Here is a 21,399-nt window from a genome sequence, read left to right as displayed (position 1 = left end):
CCATGGCAATTGTCCCCTGGCAGTTGGCTTTCCCGGGGCTGAATTCCCGGGATCCAGCCGGGGGCGATGCCAGCAGCCCCTGGCAGCCCCAGGCCGGGGTGTGCCCATGCCCAGGGTGGGTTTTTATTTAGCAAATCCCGGTGCCCTCACACGGAGCCGTGGATGAGTAACGCAGCCCTGACTCATTCTCTGCCGCGTTTATTTGGGGTTTTATTTCTTTTTATTTGATTTTTTGAAATCTTCAGGCCCCTGGCTTCATGTGTAGCTGCAGCTCCTGGTGCCTCTCCCTCGGGAGCTGCTGGAGGTTTCCGGGGCTTTCCATGGGAATTGTCCCTGAGGTGGCTCAGTGGGTTGTGGGATGCTTGGGAGCCAAGGATTTATTTTCCCATTTATATGTAGGGATTTCTTTTCCCATATATATCTAGATTTGTTTTCCCATATATATATATTTGGGGATTTATTTTCTCATATATGTATAGGGTTTTATTTTCCCATATGTGTATATGTATATATATAGGGATTGATTTTCCCATATGTATGTATATATAGGGATTTATTTTTCCCATATATATCCCTATATATATCCCATATATATGAGAAAATAAATATATATATATGTGTATATATATCTATAGGGATTTATTTTCACATATATATGTAGGGTTTTATTTTCCCATATGTATATATATATAAAGGGGTTTATTTTCCCATATATATCTATATTCATTTTCCCATATATATATATTTGGGAATTTATTTTCTCATATATGTATAGGGTTTTATTTTCCCATATGTGTGTGTGTGTATATATATATATATATAGGGATTAATTTCCCCAAATGTGTATATATATAGGGATTTATTTTTCCAATATATATCCCTATATATATCCCATATATATGGGAAAATAAATATATATATATGTGTATATATATATAGGGATTTATTTTCACATATATATGTAGGGTTTTATTTTCCCATATGTATATATATATAGGGATTTATTTTCCCATATATATCTATATTTATTTTCCCATATATATATATATATTTAGGGATTTGTTTTCTCATATATGTATAGGGTTTTATTTTCGTGTGTGTGTGTGTATATAGATATATAGGGATTGATTTTCCCATATGTGTATATATATAGGGATTTATTTTCCCATTTATATGTAGGGATTTATTTTCCCATATATATCTATATTTATTTTCCCATATATATATATTTGGGGTTTTATTTCTTCATATATGTATAGGGTTTTATTTTCCCATATGTGTGTATATATATATATGTATAGGGATTGATTTTCCCATATGTGTATATATATAGGGATTTATTTTCCCATATATATGTAGGGGTTTATTTTCCCATATATATATATTTAGGGATTTGTTTTCTCATATATGTATAGGGATTTATTTTCCCATATATATCTATATTTATTTTCCCATATATATATTTAGGGATTTATTTTCCCATATATGTATAGGGTTTTATTTTCCCATATGTATATATATATATAGGGATTGATTTTCCCATATGTATATATATATATATATATATATAGGGATTTATTTTCCCATATATATATATAAGGATTTATTTTCATAAATATATATGGGGATTTTTTTCCCATAGATATCTATATTTATTTTCCAATATATATATATATTTAGGGTTTTATTTTCTCATATATGTATAGGGTTTTATTTTCCCATAGGTATCTATATAGGGATTTATTTTCCCATATGTATCTATATAGGGATTGCTTTTCCCATATGTATAGGGTTTTATTGTCCCATATATATATATATATATATAGGGATTGATTAGGAACATCCCCCCGGAGCTGTGGGATTGGGGTGGCACAGGATGTGGGATGGGAATTCCCAGATTTAGGGTTGGAATGACCCTAAAGCCCATCCCAACCCCTGAGGATTGTCCCAGACCCGTCCAGCCTGGCACTTCTGGGGCCCTGCAGCTGCTCCAGGAATTTTTTTTTGGGGATTTGTGTTATTTTGGTGTGCCCAGCAGGAATTTTAATTTTTTCCCCCATTTTAATTTTTTTCCCACTTTAATTTTTTTCCCATTTTAATTTTTTCCCCCCATTTTAATTTTTTCCCCCCATTTTAATTTTTTCCCCCCATTTTAATTTTTTCCCCCATTTTAATTTTTTCCCCCCATTTTAATTTTTTCCCCCATTTTAATTTTTTCCCCCCATTTTAATTTTTTCCCCCCATTTTAATTTTTTCCCCCCATTTTAATTTTTCCCCCCATTTTAATTTTTTCCCCCCATTTTAATTTTTTTTCCCCATTTTAATTTTTTTTCCCCATTTTAATTTTTTTTCCCCATTTTAATTTTTTTTCCCCATTAAAATTTTTTTTCCCCATTAAAATTTTTTTTCCCCATTAAAATTTTTTTTCCCCATTAAAATTTTTTCCCCATTTTAATTGGGCAAAAAAAATTCAATTTTCATTAATGAAAAATACCTTTTTATATTTATTTTTCAACGAGAAAAACCATGTGGGCTTTGCTGCTGAGCGGGAACAAACCCCGAGAAGCACATGGGGCTGCCGGGGATGATCCTAAAGATGCTGATGGGGGAAGTTTTCCATCCCCGCTCCACGGTCACGTTGAAATGTCACATTCTGAGGCGCGGGTTGTCCCCAAAGCGCCGCTGTTGTCCCTGCAGGGAGGGACAGGAGGGGCAGGGGGGCTCTTTCCCCCCTGTCCCCCTTTATTATTTTTTCCCCCCTGTCCCCCTTTATTATTTTTTCCCCCCTGTCCCCCTTTATTATTTTTTCCCCCCTGTCCCCCTTTATTATTTTTTCCCCCCTGTCCCCCTTTATATTATTTTTTCCCCCTTTATATTATTATTTTTTCCCCCTTTATATTATTATTTTTCCCCCTTTATATTATTATTTTTCCCCCTTTATATTATTATTTTTCCCCCTTTATATTATTATTTTTCCCCCTTTATATTATTATTTTTCCCCCCTTTATATTATTATTTTTTCCCCCTTTATATTATTATTTTTTCCCCCTTTATATTATTATTTTTTCCCCCTTTATATTATTATTTTTTCCCCCTTTATATTATTATTTTTTCCCCCTTTATATTATTATTTTTTCCCCCTTTATATTATTATTTTTTCCCCCTTTATATTATTATTTTTCCCCCTTTATATTATTATTTTTTCCCCCTTTATATTATTATTTTTTCCCCTTTATATTATTATTCTTTTCCCCCCGCTCCCCCTTTATTATTCTTTTCCCCCTGTCCCCCTTTATTATTCTTTTCCCCCGTCCCCTTTTTTTTTTCCCCGATCCCCTTTTTCCCATCCCCTTTTTCCCATCCCCTTTTCCCGATCCCCTTTTATTCCCATCCCCTTTCCCCGATCCCCTTTTATTCCCATCCCCTTTCCCGATCCCCTTTTATTCCCATCCCCTTTTCCCATCCCCTTTTCCCATCCCCATCTGACAGCGCCGGGAATTAATCCCGGGCTGGCCGCAATAGGATTAAGGGAAGGGAAGTGCGTCACGAGGTGCGGACAGGGGTTCTGCTTTTGGGGAAAACAGCGCTGGGGAAGGTTTGGGGGGGTGGGAAAAAATCAAAAAAAATGCAAAAATCTGGGAAATAGGTTGGAGCGTTCCCCGGGGGTGTGTCGGCAGCGAGAGCGCATGTGAGGAGTGCGGAGCCCAGCCCGCCTCGCCCCCTCCCTGCGAGCATCCTCCGCTGCCAGCCCGGAGCGATCCAGGCAGCAGCATCCATGGCCTGGCCCTGACTGCTGCACCCGCTCCTTCCTCCTCCTCCTCCTCCTCCTCCTCCTCCTCCTCCTCCTCCTCCTCCTCCCCCGAGGCCGGGCGCTGCTGAGCGGGGCTCGCCCTCTCCTGCGTTTTTCCAGCTCCGTGGGAACTGAGGAATGCGATTCTGCCACCATGATGGAAGGTAGGTGATGCGCCTGATCCCGCGGGGGGATGATTTATTTCCCGAATTAAAAATTCCCTCAATAATCGCTCCATCCAACCCTCCCCTCCCCCTAATCCCGAGGCTCCGGGCCGGTGATATAATCCCGAGCCCATCAGGTTATTTGCAATTCCATCCCCAGCCCTGTGTAGGCAGCTCGGGCTCTGCCAATTCCCGCTTTGCCGCCGAGCTGCCGCTTCCTCCGCCGGGATTTGGAGCCCGAAATCCCCATTTTTCATCCCGAAATCCCCATTTTTCATCCCGAAATCCCCATTTTCCCCCGCTGTGCTTCCCGGAGGATGGAGCCGGGGATGCGCTGCTGCCGGAGGGGGTTCGCTGGTTTTCCCCCGCTGGATGAGCATCGTTTCATTGGGAAACGAGGCAATCGGAACTCGAGATTTTTATATTTTTATTTTTTCCTTGCCGAGCCGTGGAGATGCTGGATCGGGGTTTCTCGGCATAAAAATGGGGATGAGGAGGGAATTTGGGCTCCAGGCTCAGGATGCTTCGGGGAGCTGTGTCTGATCCTGTGTGGGAAAAGCCTCTGGGCATGACAGGAATTTTATCCTCTGTCGTCTGTCTCGGCCGTATGTAAAGCTCTCCTTTATTATTTATCATTTTAATTCCTTCTGGAGCAGGATGCAGGGAAAGGATGCTTGGATTTAATTGTATTTTAGCAGGATGGATACTCCAGGGCCAGCAAGAGCGAAATATATTGAATTTCGGGGGATTTCTGGCCCGTTGGTGGCAGCAGCAGGGCCTGGCTTGGTGGAGCCTCTTCCAGCCCATGGAGCTCCCCGGAATGACAGGCAGAAATTGGGAAATTGCTTCCCGGACTATCCCCAAAATCTGGGGCTGCCCCCTGCCCAAATTCACCTGGAGAGGCTTTGGGGTGCGTGGGATTTCTGTGGGTTTGGGATCTTTCCCTGGCCTCGGGAATTCGGGTGTGGGCACAGGGAACGGCCTCTCCTGGGCTGGCTTTTGGAGGTTTTGGTGGGAAGGAAATGAGTTTTATCCTTTAGATCCCAGGAAAAGCCTTCCCTGCTCTCCCTGGTGCTGATGAGAGTCACAAGCAAAAGAGGTTTTAATTTTAGCCCGTGACATCAAAGCCATCCCACGACAGGAGCAGGTCATGGCAGGGAAAATGCCATTAAAATCCTGGCTGCTCCCAAAATTCCAACGTTCACAGAGGAATTCTTGTGGATAAACTGAAGCTGTCCTGTTGTAGGCCTTGCTTTGAGTTATTTATTTGGTTTATGAGGCTGCTTGGGGGAAGGAAATTGGGGTTTTGAGGCTCTTTTGGGATTTGGGGTTTTTGGTTTTGGGGGTTTTTTTTGGGTTTTGTTTTATTCCTTGAGGGTTTTGGCCTGGCAGGAGTTTTGGTCAGTGCCCAGCCCCACGCTGGAGATGGATCCAGGGTTGGGGCACTGGGCTGGCAGAGGTGGAATCACCTTCCACGACCCAGTCATGCATGGGGAAAAATTAAATACTAATCATAAAAACTGAATTATTAAACAGCTTGAAACGTTCCCCAAGTGGCTGATGCAAACCTGGAACAGAAGTTGGAAAATTAGAACTAATTTCTGGGGTTTTTTGAGTTTTGAAATAGTTGGAAATCGGTTGGATTTGTGGGAGAGTGGAACTTAAATCCGAGATGCCACTGAAACTCTGGCCCTTTATTTAACTTTATTTTTAATAAAATTATATTTATTTAATATTTAGATTAATTTAATATTAATACAATTAACTCAATGGTTTTGACAAGCTTGGCTTAATTGGAGCCGGCACTTTTAAATGTGTGCAAAACACCGAGAGTTCCTCACAGAGCATCTTAAAGGGGTTTAATTATTATTGTGATGAATTATTTAAATAACTTTTCCTGCTGGAGTGGAGGGTGGGTGCAGGACCTGAGGCCACCCATGGCCAGCAGGATGGACCTGGCTCATGGATCCTCTTTGGATCCTTTTCCTGGGAAAAAAAGAGAATTCACCAGGTTGGGAACGGCGCAGGATGAGCAATTTTTGCTGGCATGGGACATTATGCTCAATATATGGAATATTTTGTCATTCTTCTGGGAGATGCGAGAAAAACGTTTCTTTTTTGTGGATGCTTAAAAATCCCAATGATACCCCCAAAAAAACAAGCAAAAGAGGTTTTTTTCCCAGCCCCCAACCCTTGGTGGAGGACACTGAAGGTGTCTCCAGGAATGGAAATTCCTCCAATTCCATGGGGCAGGAACATTCCATGGCTTTGCCGTGTTTGGTTTCGCTCAGCTGGGTGGGAAGAGGGGTTGGGATGGGGATCCAACCCCCTGGAGGTGCCACCAGGTGGGAAGAGGGGTTGGGACAGGGATCAAACCCCCCAGAGGTGCCACCAGGCATGGAACAAGATGGATTTGGAGCTTCCCTGGGATTGGGAACGCTCGGAAGCGCCCCGGGCACGTGGTGGAGGCGAAAATCCGGCCACGGAACGGGTTGGGCTCCTTTTGGAATTCTCTGCAGGGCGTGGGGAGGCTTTGATGAATTTGGGAATGCTCAGGGAGGAGCTGGGAGATGTTGGGGAGATGGGAGCAGGCGTGGCTCCTCCGGAGAAATCGTTCCTGCTTTTCCTGGGGTGCTCCTCCAGACCTCAAAGCCGGGGAGAAACCTTCCCAGAGTGGGAATTTTTTGGAGTTTCTTCAGACTGTGGAGTTTGGTCACTCAGGGAATTTCCATGGAATGTTCTGGCTGGATGGGGACAGTGGAAGCTGTCCCATGGTGTGGGTGACAGAGGATTTAAGGTCCCTCCCAACCCAAACCAGGCTGGGATCCTCTGGTCACATCCAAACTGGGAAAATCTCCTGGAATCATCTTTAGGATCCTTGGGGGTCTCTGTTTTTGGAATGCTGGGCCCAGAGGCATCAATGGCACATCCAAAAAAAATCCTTTTTGTTGGTTGAAAATTGACTTTATTTCAGTGAATTTTGTTTGGATTGCTCGGCGTTGTCTGCAGGACTCGGCAAGGAAATTATCTGGGAAAACTGGGGGGGATTGGAGGAGGTAAAATTGGGGGTTTGGATTTAAGGAGGCAAATCTGGGGTTTGGATTGGAGAAAGCCACCAGCAGGTTTGAGGGAATATCACGAATTCAGGCACGGATGGAAAACCATCCCAGAAATTCCCAGAGCACCGAGTCAGGAGCTGGATTTTCCAGAGTTCAGTCAGAAATCCAGGGCTGAGCTCAGATCCAAGGAGAAGCAGGACCTGGTGTAGGATATCTCCATCTCTGAGATGGATTTTTCCAGACCTGCTGGAATTTTCTGCAGAACTGGGAAGGAAATCACTTTTTCAGGATGTAGGAGAAGATTTTTTTCCCCTCTTTTCCCAGGAAATGCTGAGCCTGATCCAGGGATTTGGATGCTTTGTATCTCAGGATGGGCTTAGGGTTGGGGACATCCCACCAAAGATGTCCATGGAGAATTTTGGGATGTTTTTGGGGGGCTGATCCAGGTGGGTTTGAGTTGTCAAGGAGGAATTTTGTAGGAATGAGGCCTTGGAAGTGAAAAGTTTGGAAGAAAAGTGGGGAAAAGCTCTGGAGCTCTCAGGTTTGGGGTTCAAAAACCAACATAAAAGGCCCCAAAATGACACAACAACAACAAAAAGGGGCAAAACCTGGGGAAAAAAAACATGGCAAAACCTGAAAAAAAAAAAAAAAAAAAAGGGGGAAAACCTGTGGGAAAGAAGTGGCAAAACCCGAAAAAATAAGGCAAAACCTAAAAACAAAAAAGGCAAAACTCCTCCTTGGGGTGAGCCCCGTTTAAAATGTGCCCTTGGGCATCTGGAACTGGTGCCCAAACTCAGGAATTTGGGATTTCCTGCCAAGGCAGGAATTTACTGGGCGAGTCACCGGCCCCACTCCTGTTTTGGGACGGCAGGAAAAAAATAATTCCAGGTGAGGTCAGGGGCTGCTCACCTTGGACCCCCCCAGAGTGGGGTTTTATCCCTTAAAAATGTGGATTTGGGGTGAAATCCTGCCCTAAGTGGGTGATGTTGAGCCCCCAGAGCTGTTGGAGGTGTAAAATGGGATTTAACCAGAGTTTCTGGCAGTGATCCCGACCCTGTTTTGGGATTGGAAAGGAGGAATATGTGGGAAAATGGGATTTATCCAGAGTTTGTAGCAGGAATCCCAACCCATATTGGAATTGGAGTGGAGGAACATGAAGGAAAATGGGATTTATTCAGAGTTTGTGGCAGGAATCCCAATCTCATTTTGGGATCAGAGAGAAGGAATCTGAAGGAAAATGGGATTTATGCAGGGTTTGTGGTTGGAATCCCAACCCAGTTTTGGGAGAGGAGGAACACAAAGAAAAATGGGATTTATCCAGGGGTTATGGCTGGAATCCAAACCCAGTTTTGGGATTGGAGAGAAGGAATCTGAAGGAAAATGGGATTTATCCAGAGTTTATGGCTGGAATCCCAACCCCATTTTCGGTTTGGAAAGGAGGAATCTGAAGGAAAATGGGATTTATCCAGAGTTTATAGCAGAAATACCAACCCAGTTTTGGGAGAGGAGGAACAGGAACACAAAGGAAAATGGGATTTATCCAGAGGTTATGGCTGGAATCCCAACTCAGTTTTGGGAGAGGAGGAGCACAAAGGAAAATGGGATTTATGCAGTGTTTGTGGCTGGAATCTGGACCCAAATTTGGGAGAGGAGGAATATGAAGTAAAAAGGGATTTATCCAGAATTTGTGGCCGGAATCCCAACCCAGTTTTGGGATTGGAGAGGAGGAATATGAAGTAAAATAGGATTTATCCAGAGTCTGCGGCAGGAATCCCAACCCAAATTTGGATTTGGAGAGAGGAGGAACAGGAACAGGAAGGAAAATGGGATTTATCCAGAATTTGTGGCCAGAATCCCAACCCAGTTTTGGGATTGGAGAGGAGGAGCATGAGGGAACGCAGAGCTCCTCCCCAGCAGTGACCTGGAGGTGTTGGGGTGCTCAGAGCTGTCAGTGGGGATCCCCTGCCCCGGCAAGGGAGGGCTGCAAGTCTGCATTTCCCATATAGAGCTGTGTTTGTTTTCCCATATAGAGCTGGATTTATTTTCCCATGTATGTATATATAGGGATTTATTTTCCCATATATATATATATATATATGGCTTTATTTTCCCATATATATAAATATATATATATATATGGCGATTTATTTTCCCATTTATATATAGGGATTTATTTTCCCATATATATATATATATATATATATATGGCTTTATTTTCCCATATATGTAAATACATATATATATATATGTAGGGATTTATTTTCCCATATATATACATATATATATATATATATATGTAGGGATTTATTTTCCCATATATAAAAATACATTTATATGTAGGGATTTATTTTCCCATTTATATATAGGGATTTATTTTCCCATAGATATCTACATTTATTTTCCCATATATCTATTTAGGGATTTATTTTCTCATATATATGTAAGGTTTTATTTTTCTGTATGTGTATATATATATATAGGGATTTATTTTCCCATATGTGTATATATATAGGGATTTATATCTATATTTATTTTCCCCTATATCTATTTAGGGATTTATTTTCTCATACATATATAGGGATTTGTTTTCCCATATCTATCTATCTATATATGGGTTTATTTTCCCATACATATATGTATTTATTTATTTATTTTCCCACCTATATATATTTATTTTCCCATATAATGTTCCCATTTTCCCTGCCAGCTGATATTTTTTTTTCCCTCATTTCATTAACCCCAACCCATGCCCATAATTTTTCTTTTTTTTTTTTTTTCTCCCCCCAAATTTTGGGAGAAGAAGCCCCCAAGGCCCAACCCCGGAGCCGCTGCAGGTGGGTTTTGGGCAGAGCACAAAGTGGCCCTGTGTGCTGTGCCAGCCATGCAGAGCTCGGCCTTTGTGGCACCAATTCTGCTGCCGCCGCCTCTTCCTGCCCTTCCCGGGGTCCTGCAAAAATTCATTTATTCTTCAGTTTTAATTAGGTGTAGGTGTTGGGGGTTTCAATTCTATTTTATCCCCATTTCATTTCTATTTTCCCCCCATTTTATTTATATTTTTCCCATTTAAATTGTGTTTTTCCCCCATTTAAATTGTGTTTTTCCCCCATTTAAATTGTGTTTTTTCCCCCATTTAAATTGTGTTTTTTCCCCCATTTAAATTGGGTTTTTCCCCCCATTTAAATTGGGTTTTTCCCCCCATTTAAATTGGGTTTTTCCCCCCATTTAAATTGGGTTTTTCCCCCCATTTAAATTGGGTTTTTCCCCTTTTTCAATAATTGTGTTTTTCCCCTTTTTCAATAATTGTGTTTTTCCCCTTTTTCAATAATTGTGTTTTTCCCCTTTTTCAATAATTGTGTTTTTCCCCTTTTTCAATAATTGTGTTTTCCCCCTTTTTCAATAATTGTGTTTTCCCCCTTTTTCAATAATTGTTTTTCCCCCTTTTTCAATAATTGTGTTTTTCCCCCTTTTTCAATAATTGTGTTTTTTCCCCTTTTTAATAATTGTGTTTTTTCCCCTTTTTAATTGTTTTTTCCCCCATTTTAACTCTATTTTTCCCCCTTTTTAAATTGGGTTTTTCCCCCATTTAAATTGGTTTTTTTCCCCTTTTTAATTGTGTTTTTTCCCCCCCATTTAAATTGTGTTTTTCCCTCTTTTTAATTGTGTTTTTTCCCCTTTTTGTGTTTTTCCCCCATTTTAGCTCTATATTTTTTCCCCCATTTTAGCTCTATATTTTCCCCCCCCTTTTAATTCTATTTTTCTATTTTTCTCTTTTAATTTTAATTTTTTTCCCCCATTTAAACTCTTGGAGCAGGAGGTTTTGGGGCTGTCCTGTAGGAATTTTAATTTTTGCCCTCTCCCCAGGAAGTTTTGGAGTGGGATTGGGAATTCCCCAGCACATCCCGGTTTACACTGGATTGTTTAAAATGAGAATTTTGTTTAAAAGCAGATGTTAAATCCTGAATTATCTGGGAAAATATTCCTGACCCACCTCAGCCTTGGAAAAACATTTGTCTTTAAACATTCGTCTTTAATTTCTGATTTTTTTCTTTGGTGTCATTTGTATTTAGGTGGGGTTTTTTGTTTGGTTTTTTTTTTTTTTTTGATGACTTATTGAGGAAAAAAATTCTTAAAATAATACATTATGTATTTTAGATATTTTATTTTATATATATAATATAAAGTAATATAAAATGCTATAAATAATACAGAATATAAAATACTATATCATGCAGGATAAAGAATATAGAATAATAGAATGTAATAATAAATGGAACATAAAATACTAGAAAATGCAGTATATAAATATATAACATAGCATATGTTGTAAAATATAGAATAATAAAATTATATATAAAGTATATAGAATATGATGTATTTTAATTAATATAATGAAATTAGATACTATCATATATATCCAGAGTTTGTGGCAGGAATCTGGACCAAATTTTGGGGAAGGAGGATTATGAGGGGAAATGGGATTTATTCAGGATTTGTGGAATCCTGACTCAATATTGGGATTGGAGGAACATGAAGGAAAATGGAATTTATCCAGAATTTGTGAATCCCAATCCAATATTGGGATTGGAGAAATGAATCTGATGGAAAATGGGATTTATCCAGAGGATTTTGTGGTTGGGATCCCATCCCAACCCAAATTTGGGAGAGAAGGAACCTGAAGGAAAATGGGATTTATCCAGTGTTTGTGGCCAAACCCAACCCAAATTTGGGAGAGATCCCAGGGAGGCTTTTTTTTGTTTTTTTTTGGAGGGGAGGATACCCACGTGGGGGTTTTATTTAGATTTCTATACAATAATTTATTATTTAATATAGAATATAATGATAAATTTTATAATTGATATTTATGTGTAGGGTGAAGGGAAGCTCTGCCACCTCCCTTTATCCCCCAAAACCCTGAAATTCCCTAAAAACCCCACTCTGGGTGTGATTTTGGGGGCACATCTGGAGCTGCTGTGGCTGTGCCAATATTTGGTTCCCAATTATTAACTGGGAGAAAAATGTTAAATGGGAAATATTAACTGGGAAACAAATATATTAACTGGGAAATAATAACTGGGAAACAAATAATAACTGGGGAAAAATATTAACTGGGAAATAAATATTGAGTGAGAAATATTAACTTGGGCAAAAAATAGCTGGGAGAAAAATATTAATTGGGAAATATTAACTGGGAAATAAAAATTCTGAAACAAATACTAACAGGGAAATAATAACTGGGGGGAAAAAACTGGGAAATATTAACTGGGAAATAAATATTGAGTGGGAAATACTAGCTGGGAGAAAAATATTAACTGGGAAATATTAACTGAGGAACAAATATTAACTGGGAAATAAAAGCTCTGAAACAAATACTAACTGGGAAATTATAACTGGGGGAGAAAATAACTGGGAAATATTAACTAGGAAACAAATATTGAGTGGGAAATATTAAATGGGGAAAAAATAACTGGGAGGAAAATATTAACTGGGAAATAATAACTCAAATATTAAGTGGGAAATAATAACTGGGAGATGAATATTGAGTGGGAAAAGTGAAATTTCTGATCAGGACCAAGAGTTTGACTCATTTGGTAATTTTTTTTTGCTACTTACCCTATTGCTTGTGTGTGAATGTGCAAGAGTTTTCTTTTTTAGGTGTTTACTATTTTGTTTTGGTGGATGTTTATGGGCTGGAGTTATTGTTTATTATTATTTATTTTGTTATTACAGGCGTAACTTATTTTTCTTGACAAGAATGGGGTTGTTACGTAAACTGATTCTCATTCTTTAGATTCTTTCTTATGGGAATTATCTAACTGCACTCAGCTGGAGCAGCAGCCCTGAAACACAATTTTATATTTTTATTTCATAATATTTTTATTTGGATGTAACATTACCCCGCCTTCAAATTGAATTTCCTGCGTGACTTTTCCCTGTGGGAACACCTGAGGGTTTCAGGAGCTTTGTTTGGCTGTGCTGAGCACAGGGAAGGTCGTTCCTTCCTTGGGTTCCCACATTTCTGGGCTCTCCCAAGGAATTTGGGAGGAATTTCTGGGCTCTCCCAAGGAATTTGGGAGGAATTTGCAGGTTTGAGTGTGCTGGACAAAGCAATAATTACATTATTTGCAGACATATTTTATTTACATTTATTTATAATATATAAGATATAATATTATATATTACATAATATACTATATATTAGACTATTTTAGAATATATTATGTTATAATATTATATAATGTTATAATATATTATATGCATTATATAATATATGTATTATATATTATATAATAACATGTACATAGGTATTACATAGGTATTACATAGGTATTACATAGGTATTACATAGGTATTACATAGGTATTACATAGGTATTACATAGGTATTACATAGGTATTACATAGGTATTACATAGGTATTACATAGGTATTACATAGGTATTACATATTATAATCTATAATATAATATGTATTATATAATAATATAATATATACACACATATGTATTTATGCATTTATTATTGATTTACATTACATTAAATACCTACAAAAATATTCTAAAAGAAAGACCTTATAAAATTGTGTTTCAGGCCTGCTACTTCAGCTGAGGGCAGTTGGATAATTCCCATAAGAAAGAATCTAAAGAATGACAACCAGTTTACATAACAACCCATTCTGGTCAAGAAAAATAAATTACACCTGTCATAACAAAAGATCTGTCCCATAAGAACCCACAAAAAAATGTAAACACCTACAAAAATAAAAGGTTTTGCACATTCACACACAAAGCACCTTCCAACCAAGAGAATAAATGGCAAAAAAATTATCAGCCAATTTGAGTTAAACACAAAGTCTTTAAAAACTACATCAATGTAAGGTTTATAAATGAAAAATCAGCTTTTCCTGCATGGAAAAAAAGATTTGAGGCTGCTCAAATCCAGCTCTGAACACCCCTCACAACCAAACCAAATAAAAATCCAAGCTGAGGGTGATTATTTCATTTTCCCCCTCCTCTTCCTGCTTTCCCTGCTCCTGAGACTGTCATGGCCATAGATAAATTTTATCTTGGTGCACAGATGAAGTAGAATTAAAGCATTTTTTTCCTACTTTAATCATCACAAATTGCGTCCACACTCTGCCTTTCCTCTTGGAGAGGTGTTTTCCTTATCAGCTCCATGCTCCCAAGTGAATAATATTTCCTCCAGGGACATCCCTCAATATTTAAAACTTAAATTTCAATTGGAAAAAAAAAAAAAAATCAATATTTGGGGATCCAGAGGCAAGCTGGAGCTGGAGGGTGAAGGGTTGGATTTGGGGGAATGGGGTTGCTCCTACTTCATCATCATCCTGCCTTAAAATTGAATTTACTGTGTGGTTTTTCCCTTGCTTTGCCCAGCCCACTCAAACCTGCAAAGTCCTCCCAAATTCCTTGGGAGAGCCCAGAAATTCCTCCCAAATTCCTTGGGAGAGCCCAGAAATGTGGGAGCCCAAGGAAAGAACGACCTTCCCTGTGCTCAGCACAGCCAAACAAAGCTCCTGAAACCCTCAGGTGTTCCCACAGGGAAAAGTCACGCAGGAAATTCAATTTGAAGGCAGGGTAATGTTACATCCAAATAAAAATATTATAAAATAAAAATATAAAATTGTGGTTGAGGCCTGCTACTGCAGCTGAGTGCAGTTAGATAATTCCCATAAGAAGGAATCTAAAGAATGAGAATCAGTTTTCAGGAATAAAGCAGAGCAAGTGTCAGAGTTTGAAGCAGTAAATTGTGTTTCTGAGGTGGAATTCTTATGGATGGCAGGAAAAAAGGATTTTCGAGGTGGATGATGCTGGGTTTGGAGAGGTTTTTGTGGCTGCAGTGAGATCAGCCAGCTGTGGTTGGTGCAGCCTGTGGCTGTTCTGGCAGCCCTGGAATCTCCAGCCTGGAGAATTCCATGTGGAATTCCTGTGGCTCAGGGCTGTGGAGAAGGCTGGGATGTTCTTGGTGGAGAAGGTTTGGTCGCTCTCTTGGTGGAGAAGGTTTGGTTGCTCCTGGTGGAGAATGTTTGGACTCTTCTTGGTGGAGAAGGTTGGTTTGCCTGTGGTGGAGCAAGTTTGGTCATGCTCTTGGTGGAGAAGGTTTGGTCGTGCTCTTGGTGGAGAAGGTTTGGTCGTGCTCTTGGTGGAGAAGGTTTGGTCGTGCTCTTGGTGGAGAAGGTCGGGTCGCTCTCCTGGTGGAGAAGGTCTGGTCGCTCTCCTGGTGGAGAAGGTCTGGTCGCTCTCCTGGTGGAGAAGGTCTGGTCGCTCTCCTGGTGGAGAAGGTTTGGTCGCTCTCCTGGTGGAGAAGGTTTGGTCGCTCTCCTGGTGGAGAAGGTTTGGTCGCTCTCCTGGTGGAGAAGGTTTGGTCGCTCTCTTGGTGGAGAAGGTTTGGTCGCTCTCTTGGTGGAGAAGGTTTGGTCGCTCTCTTGGTGGAGAAGGTTTGGTCGCTCTCTTGGTGGAGAAGGTTTGGTCGCTCTCTTGGTGGAGAAGGTTTGGTCGCTCTCTTGGTGGAGAAGGTTTGGTCGCTCTCTTGGTGGAGAAGGTTTGGTCGCTCTCTTGGTGGAGAAGGTTTGGTCGCTCTCTTGGTGGAGAAGGTTTGGTCGCTCTCTTGGTGGAGAAGGTTTGGTCGCTCTCTTGGTGGAGAAGGTTTGGTCGCTCTCTTGGTGGAGAAGGTTTGGTCGCTCTCTTGGTGGAGAAGGTTTGGTCGCTCTCTTGGTGGAGAAGGTTTGGTCGCTCTCTTGGTGGAGAAGGTTTGGTCGCTCTCTTGGTGGAGAAGGTTTGGTCGCTCTCTTGGTGGAGAAGGTTTGGTCGCTCTCTTGGTGGAGAAGGTTTGGTCGCTCTCTTGGTGGAGAAGGTTTGGATTCTTCTTGGTGGAGAAGGTTTGGTTGCTCTTGGTGGAGAACGTTTGGATTCTTCTCGGTGGCGAAGGTTTGGTCGCTCTCGGTGGAGAAGGTTGGGTTGATTTTTATAAGTCTGAGTCTTGCCAGGACGGGTCTTGGGGAGCTTCAGCCCCAAAAGCGCCTGGCAGGGAGCTGGAGGAGCAAATCCCAACCTCAGCTCAGCCCCTGCTCCCAAAAAATTGGGAATTTTCCTGTGCCAGGGACTCAGAGCTCCTGGGATTGTCCCCACAAGCTGTGTCCCTCTGCCTGGTGACTCCCAGAGAGGGAAAAATGAGGATTTTTGGGAAAGGGAGAAGGAGCTCTGCATTTGGAGAGGGGTGCTGAGAGCAATTCCCCCCAAATATTGACTGGGAAATATATATTAGCTGGGAAATACTGGCTGGGAAACAAATATTGAGTGGGAAATATTAATTATGAAATATTGACTGTGAAACAATTAAATGTGAAAAAGGATATTAACTGGGAAATGAATGCTAACTGGGAAGTAATAACTGGGAAACAAATATTGAGTGAGAAATATTAACTGGGAAACAAATATTAACTGTGACACAAATATTGAGTGAGAAATATTAACTGGGGATAAAAATGTTAACTGGGAAATATTAACTGGGAAGCAATAACTCTGAAACAAATACTAACTAGGAAATAATAACTGGGGGGAAAATTAACTGGGAGATAAATATTAACTGGGAAACAAATATTGAGTGAAAAATATTAACTGCATAAAAAAATTAGCTGGGAAAAAATGTTAACTGGGGGGAAAAACTAACTGGGAAATATTAATGGGGGGGGAATCAACTGGGAAATATTAATTGTAAAATAAATATTAACTGGGAAAAAATATTGAGTGAGAAATATTGGCCGGGAAATATTAATTGGGAAATATTGACTGTGAAACAATTAACTGTGGAAAAAAATTGAATGTGAAAAAGGATATTAACTGGGAAGTAAATACTAACCGGGAAGTAATAACTGTGAAACAAATATTAACTGGGAAATAATAAGGGTGAAACAATTAACTCAATGGGAAAAGATGATAACTGTGAAACAAATATTAACTGGGAAATAATAACGGTGAAACAATTAACTCAATGGGAAAAGATGATAACTGTGAAACAAATACTGAGTGGGAAATAATAACTGAAACAAATACTGAGTGGGAAATATTAACTGGGAAATAAGAACTGTGAAACAATTAACTGGGAAATAATAAGTGTGAAACAAATATTAAGTGGGACATAACTCAGTCCCACACACTGGGAGGGAGTTAATAACTGTTAAATGAACAAATAAATGGCAGAAACAAATAAATGGCAGAAAAAAATATCCAAAAATCTCCTGGCTGCCCCTTAATTCCGAGATTCCTTTGACTCTGGCTCTTCCCTTTTTTCACCTCATTTATGGATGGCAGCCGGCGAGGCAATGGGGAGGTTTAAGGAGGATTTATTGGAGGGGTCCCATTAATTATTGCCTTTTTCTCTGTGTTCTTCCCCCTCAGGATTGAAAAAACGCACCAGGAAGGCCTTTGGTATACGCAGGAAAGAAAAGGACACTGATTCCACGTAAGTTGATCGGAGCTCATCAGACTTTAATGAGCTTTGCAGCAGGAATTTGGGGCATCCCTTGTTGGCTTTGGCTGGAGTTTGGTCAGCAAAAACATTCCAGCTGTGCCCCTGCTCGTGGAGCAAATTTGGGATTTCCTGGGAGCTCTGGGGGTGTGGGGGATTTTTGGGGACCAGTGGAAAAGGAGGACTTGGGGTTGGAGCGGATTCCTCTCTGCCTTTTGAGCTCGTTAGAGACGCAAATTCGATTTTCATGGATGTTTGTGCGGGGTTTGGTGGCTGGGGAAGGTGCAGCACAGGGATTTCTCTTCCCAGAAAACATCTGGAAGGGGATTCTTCCCACATCTGGCTGGGAGATGTTGTGTGGGGGGAGCTGAGCCCAGCCTGGGGAGGATCTGCAGCCCCGGGAGAGGCTGAGGGAGCCGGGAAGGGGCTGGAGAATCCCTGAGGGAGCCGGGAAGGGGCTGGAGAATCCCTGAGGGAGCCGGGAAGGGGCCGGAGAATCCCTGAGGGAGCCGGGAAGGGGCTGGAGAATCCCTGAGAGAGCTGGGAAGGGCTGGAGAATCCCTGAGGGAGCTGAGGGGGCTCAGCCTGGAGCAAAGGAGGCTCAGGGCCCTTCTGGCTCTGCACAGCTCCTGCCAGGTTTGGGCTCTGCTCCAGGAACAAGGACAGGAGGAGAGGGAACGGCCCCAGGCTGGGCCAGGGCAGGCTTAGGGTGGATATTTGGGAAAATTCCTTCATGGAAAGGTTCTCCAGTCCTGGCACAGCTGCCCAGAAGTCCCCATCCCTGGAGGGATTTAAATCCATGTGGATGTGGCACTTGGGGACATGAGGTGGCCTTGGCAGTGCTGGGAATGGTTGGGGTTGATGATCCCAGAGGGGTTTTCCAACCCCAACAATTCCATGATTCTCAGCCACCACTGCTGTGGCCTTGGGGTGGATGTCCCCAAGTGCTGTGGACAAGGAGCCTGTGCCACCATGTCCTGGGGACAGCAGGGGACAGGCAGCAGGGAGTCCCCTCCTGCAGCTCTGTTTGGGTGTTTCGTGTCTGTCAGCAGAAATTCCGAGGTTTTTCCTTTTATTCCTTTTGGATTCGTTCCCCTGAGCTGTTGGGAGGTTTCCCATGCCAAGGGACAGGCCTGGCCAGGTGACCCTGGTGGCACTGGATCTCTGCTGCAGGGAGCAGGGACACACGGAGCACACCCCAAAGGAGGGATGTGCAGCCCCGAGGTGCCATCCTGCTGTCCCCGGGGATGGTGGCAGAGAGGCCGCCCCGGAGCACGCTGCAATTAGCAGCAGCAGTAATTAGTGCCGCGGGGTCACGGCGCGGTCACCGCCCCGAGGGATTTGGGCGCTCTCCAAATCCCCCCGGCAGCGGGGATGGAACCGGGAGAGGAGAGAGGGAAGGGATGGAACCGGGAGAGGAGAGAGAAGGAAGGGGATGGAACGAGGAGAGGAGTGAGGGAAGAAGGGGATGGAAGTGGGAGAGGAGAGAGGGAAGAAGGGGATGGAAGTGAGAGAGGAGAGAGGGAAGAAGGGGATGGAACCGGGAGAGGAGAGAGGGAAGAAGGGGATGGAAGTGGGAGAGGAGAGAAGGAAAGGGAGGGATGGAACCGGGAGAGGAGAGAGAGAAGAAGGGGATAGAACCGGGAGAGGAGAGAGAAGGAAGGGGATGGAACCGGGAGAGGAGAGAAGGGACGGAACTGGGAGAGGAGAGAGGGAAGGGGATGGAAGCAGTAGAGGAGGGAAAGAAGGGGATGGAACCGGGAGCGGAGAGAAGGAAAGGGATGGAAGTGGGAGAGGATGGAGCCTAAACAGGAGAGATGGGACACGGCATGGATCGATTGGAAAGCTTTTAGGGCTGGCATTATTCCCTGTGAAACAAGGAGCTGCCAGCAGGGTTTTGGTGATGCCCGAGCCAGGTGTGAGCTGGCAGCGCAGGGAATTCCATGGATATTTGAATTCCCTAAATCCCGCCGTCCCATGACCCAGCCCGGATCCCAAATCCCATCAGCAGCTGGGGATTAGGGTCCCTGGGGAGCCTCAATCCCCTCAGCAGCCAGGTGTCTGTCCTCCTGGCAGAATAAAGGCCTGGAAATTCCTCCAGGTGGGATTTCTGTCCCCTGTAAAGGACAGCACAGGGCAGGGATGTGGCTGTGGGATGCTGCACATCCCTAAAATTTATCAGCTGATAACACCAGGGAAAAAATTCTGTGACCTTACATGGGTACCATGAGGAGCAGGTAACTCAGATGTGCTGATAATTCCAGTTTTTGCTGCCATTAATTCATTTAAAACACAATTTCCACGAGTTAATTGGGGGTGGTCTGGGCACTAACACAGCTCCTTTTTCTGTTCTTTCCAGAGGGTCACCGGACAGGGATGGCATCGTGAGTATTGCCCAGTGTCACCTCCCCTTCCACCACCATCAGCATTTGTGGGCAGTTTTCTGTTTAATATAGAAAATAAATGTAAAAAAAAAGGCAAATTCCAGGTTTCCTGTAAAATACCAACAGAACCTTTTTATTTCCTGTAAAAATCCCAACAGAAGGAGACCTGAGATGTGCCAGGGGCAGAGGGAGCAGGTGTCCTGCTAAAGCCCAGCTCCTCATCCTCATTTCCACCCCTGCTAATTGGCTTGGGCCAGATTTGCTGCCTGAGGAGTTCATTGCCAGAGCAGCTGTTTCCAACATCTATTTTTATTTTCTATATTAACCTGAAAACAAGGAGATGTTTGTGGTTTGTTGGGGTTTTTTGTATTTTTTTTTTCTTTGAATTACTGCTGCTTTTATTCCTGGTGTTAGACTGAAATGTCCCTGCTAGAGCTGGGTAGGAGATGGGCCCTGTCTCTTTTAGTGTTTGATATCAAAAATATTCTGGGTTCAGACTGGGCTTTATTTCTTCAGCAAATCCAGATTTTAGAATTTCACCTCAAAACAAAGATGAGTCCCTTGTGAGGCTCAGCAGGGAGAGCAGTGCTGGGGCATCTTTTAAAAGATAAAAATCTAGGGGACCAAACTGTTCCTTGCAAGAAATCACTTTAGTTTCCCCCCAGTCTGACCCAAAATCCTCAGCTTTGGGCACTCTCTCTGTTTTTAAGCTGCTTGTTAGGAAATAGAGATGAAAGTAAATGTAATGCCTTCAGCAGGGCTCTATTCAGCAGAGATAAATTAACAAATAGCAGGTTTATGCTGGATAAATTAATAAATAGCCGGTTTAAGCTGGATAAATTAATAAATAGCAGGTTTAGGCTGGATAAATTAACAAATAGCAGGTTTAGGTTGGGCATCAGGAGGGATTTCTCCACAGAAAGGGTGTTCAGGGAGGTTTGGATTCCTTGTCCCTGGAGGTGTCCACACCTGGATGTGGCACTTGGTGACAAGGTGGGGATGGGGCACAGCTTGGGCTGGGTGATCCTGGAGGCTTTTCCCAGCTTTAATTCTGTGAATATCCAGGGAACACCCCCAGGTTGTTCCCTCTTCCAGCAGGAATCCCACGGGCAGCTTTTCCTCTCCAGGTGTGGGCAGAGGGACATCAGATGTCCTCTCCAAGGATGCAGAAATGCAATTTTCAGGGAATAAAACCAAGCTCCTGGAGGTGTTTGAGGCAGACGGATTGTTGATGGAGATATTTAATATAATTTTTCATCCTCCAGACCCTTTTCCACATAATTTTTGCAGCCACTGGAGTGGCCAGGAGGCAAAGCCTGACTGCTGAATAGAGCCCACAGGAAAATCCACCTTCAATCCTGGTGGAGCCACAGCTGAGCCTTCCTTTCCTGACAAATCTGTGTTCCCTAGTTCCTAAAACTTCGTTTTGTGCATTTGAAAAGAAACCCAAAAAAAAAAAAAGCCCAGGGAGCAGATATTTTAACCCTTTTTCTGCCACCCCCACCCTTGCAGCAGCCCA

At 42.3% G+C, this 21,399-nt stretch overlaps 1 protein-coding gene across 1 annotated transcript in view; it reads left to right on the top strand.

The window, feature by feature from the left end:
* The first annotated feature begins 3,559 nt into the window (after positions 1-3,559).
* SGIP1 (SH3GL interacting endocytic adaptor 1) overlaps positions 3,560-21,399 on the top strand; it is a 56,217-nt gene continuing 38,377 nt past the window's right edge. The window contains exons 1-3 of the mRNA XM_072932615.1: positions 3,560-3,954; positions 17,427-17,490; positions 19,856-19,880. Of these exons, the coding sequence (XP_072788716.1) occupies positions 3,945-3,954; positions 17,427-17,490; positions 19,856-19,880 (99 nt within the window). The 5' untranslated portion in view covers positions 3,560-3,944. The remainder of the gene's footprint in view (positions 3,955-17,426; positions 17,491-19,855; positions 19,881-21,399) is intronic.

This window comes from Taeniopygia guttata, chromosome 8 (assembly GCF_048771995.1).
Source record: "Taeniopygia guttata chromosome 8, bTaeGut7.mat, whole genome shotgun sequence".
NCBI lineage: Eukaryota > Metazoa > Chordata > Aves > Passeriformes > Estrildidae > Taeniopygia > Taeniopygia guttata.
The sequence above is the reverse complement of the archived record's forward strand: the minus strand, read 5'-3'. Positions and strand labels throughout refer to the sequence as shown.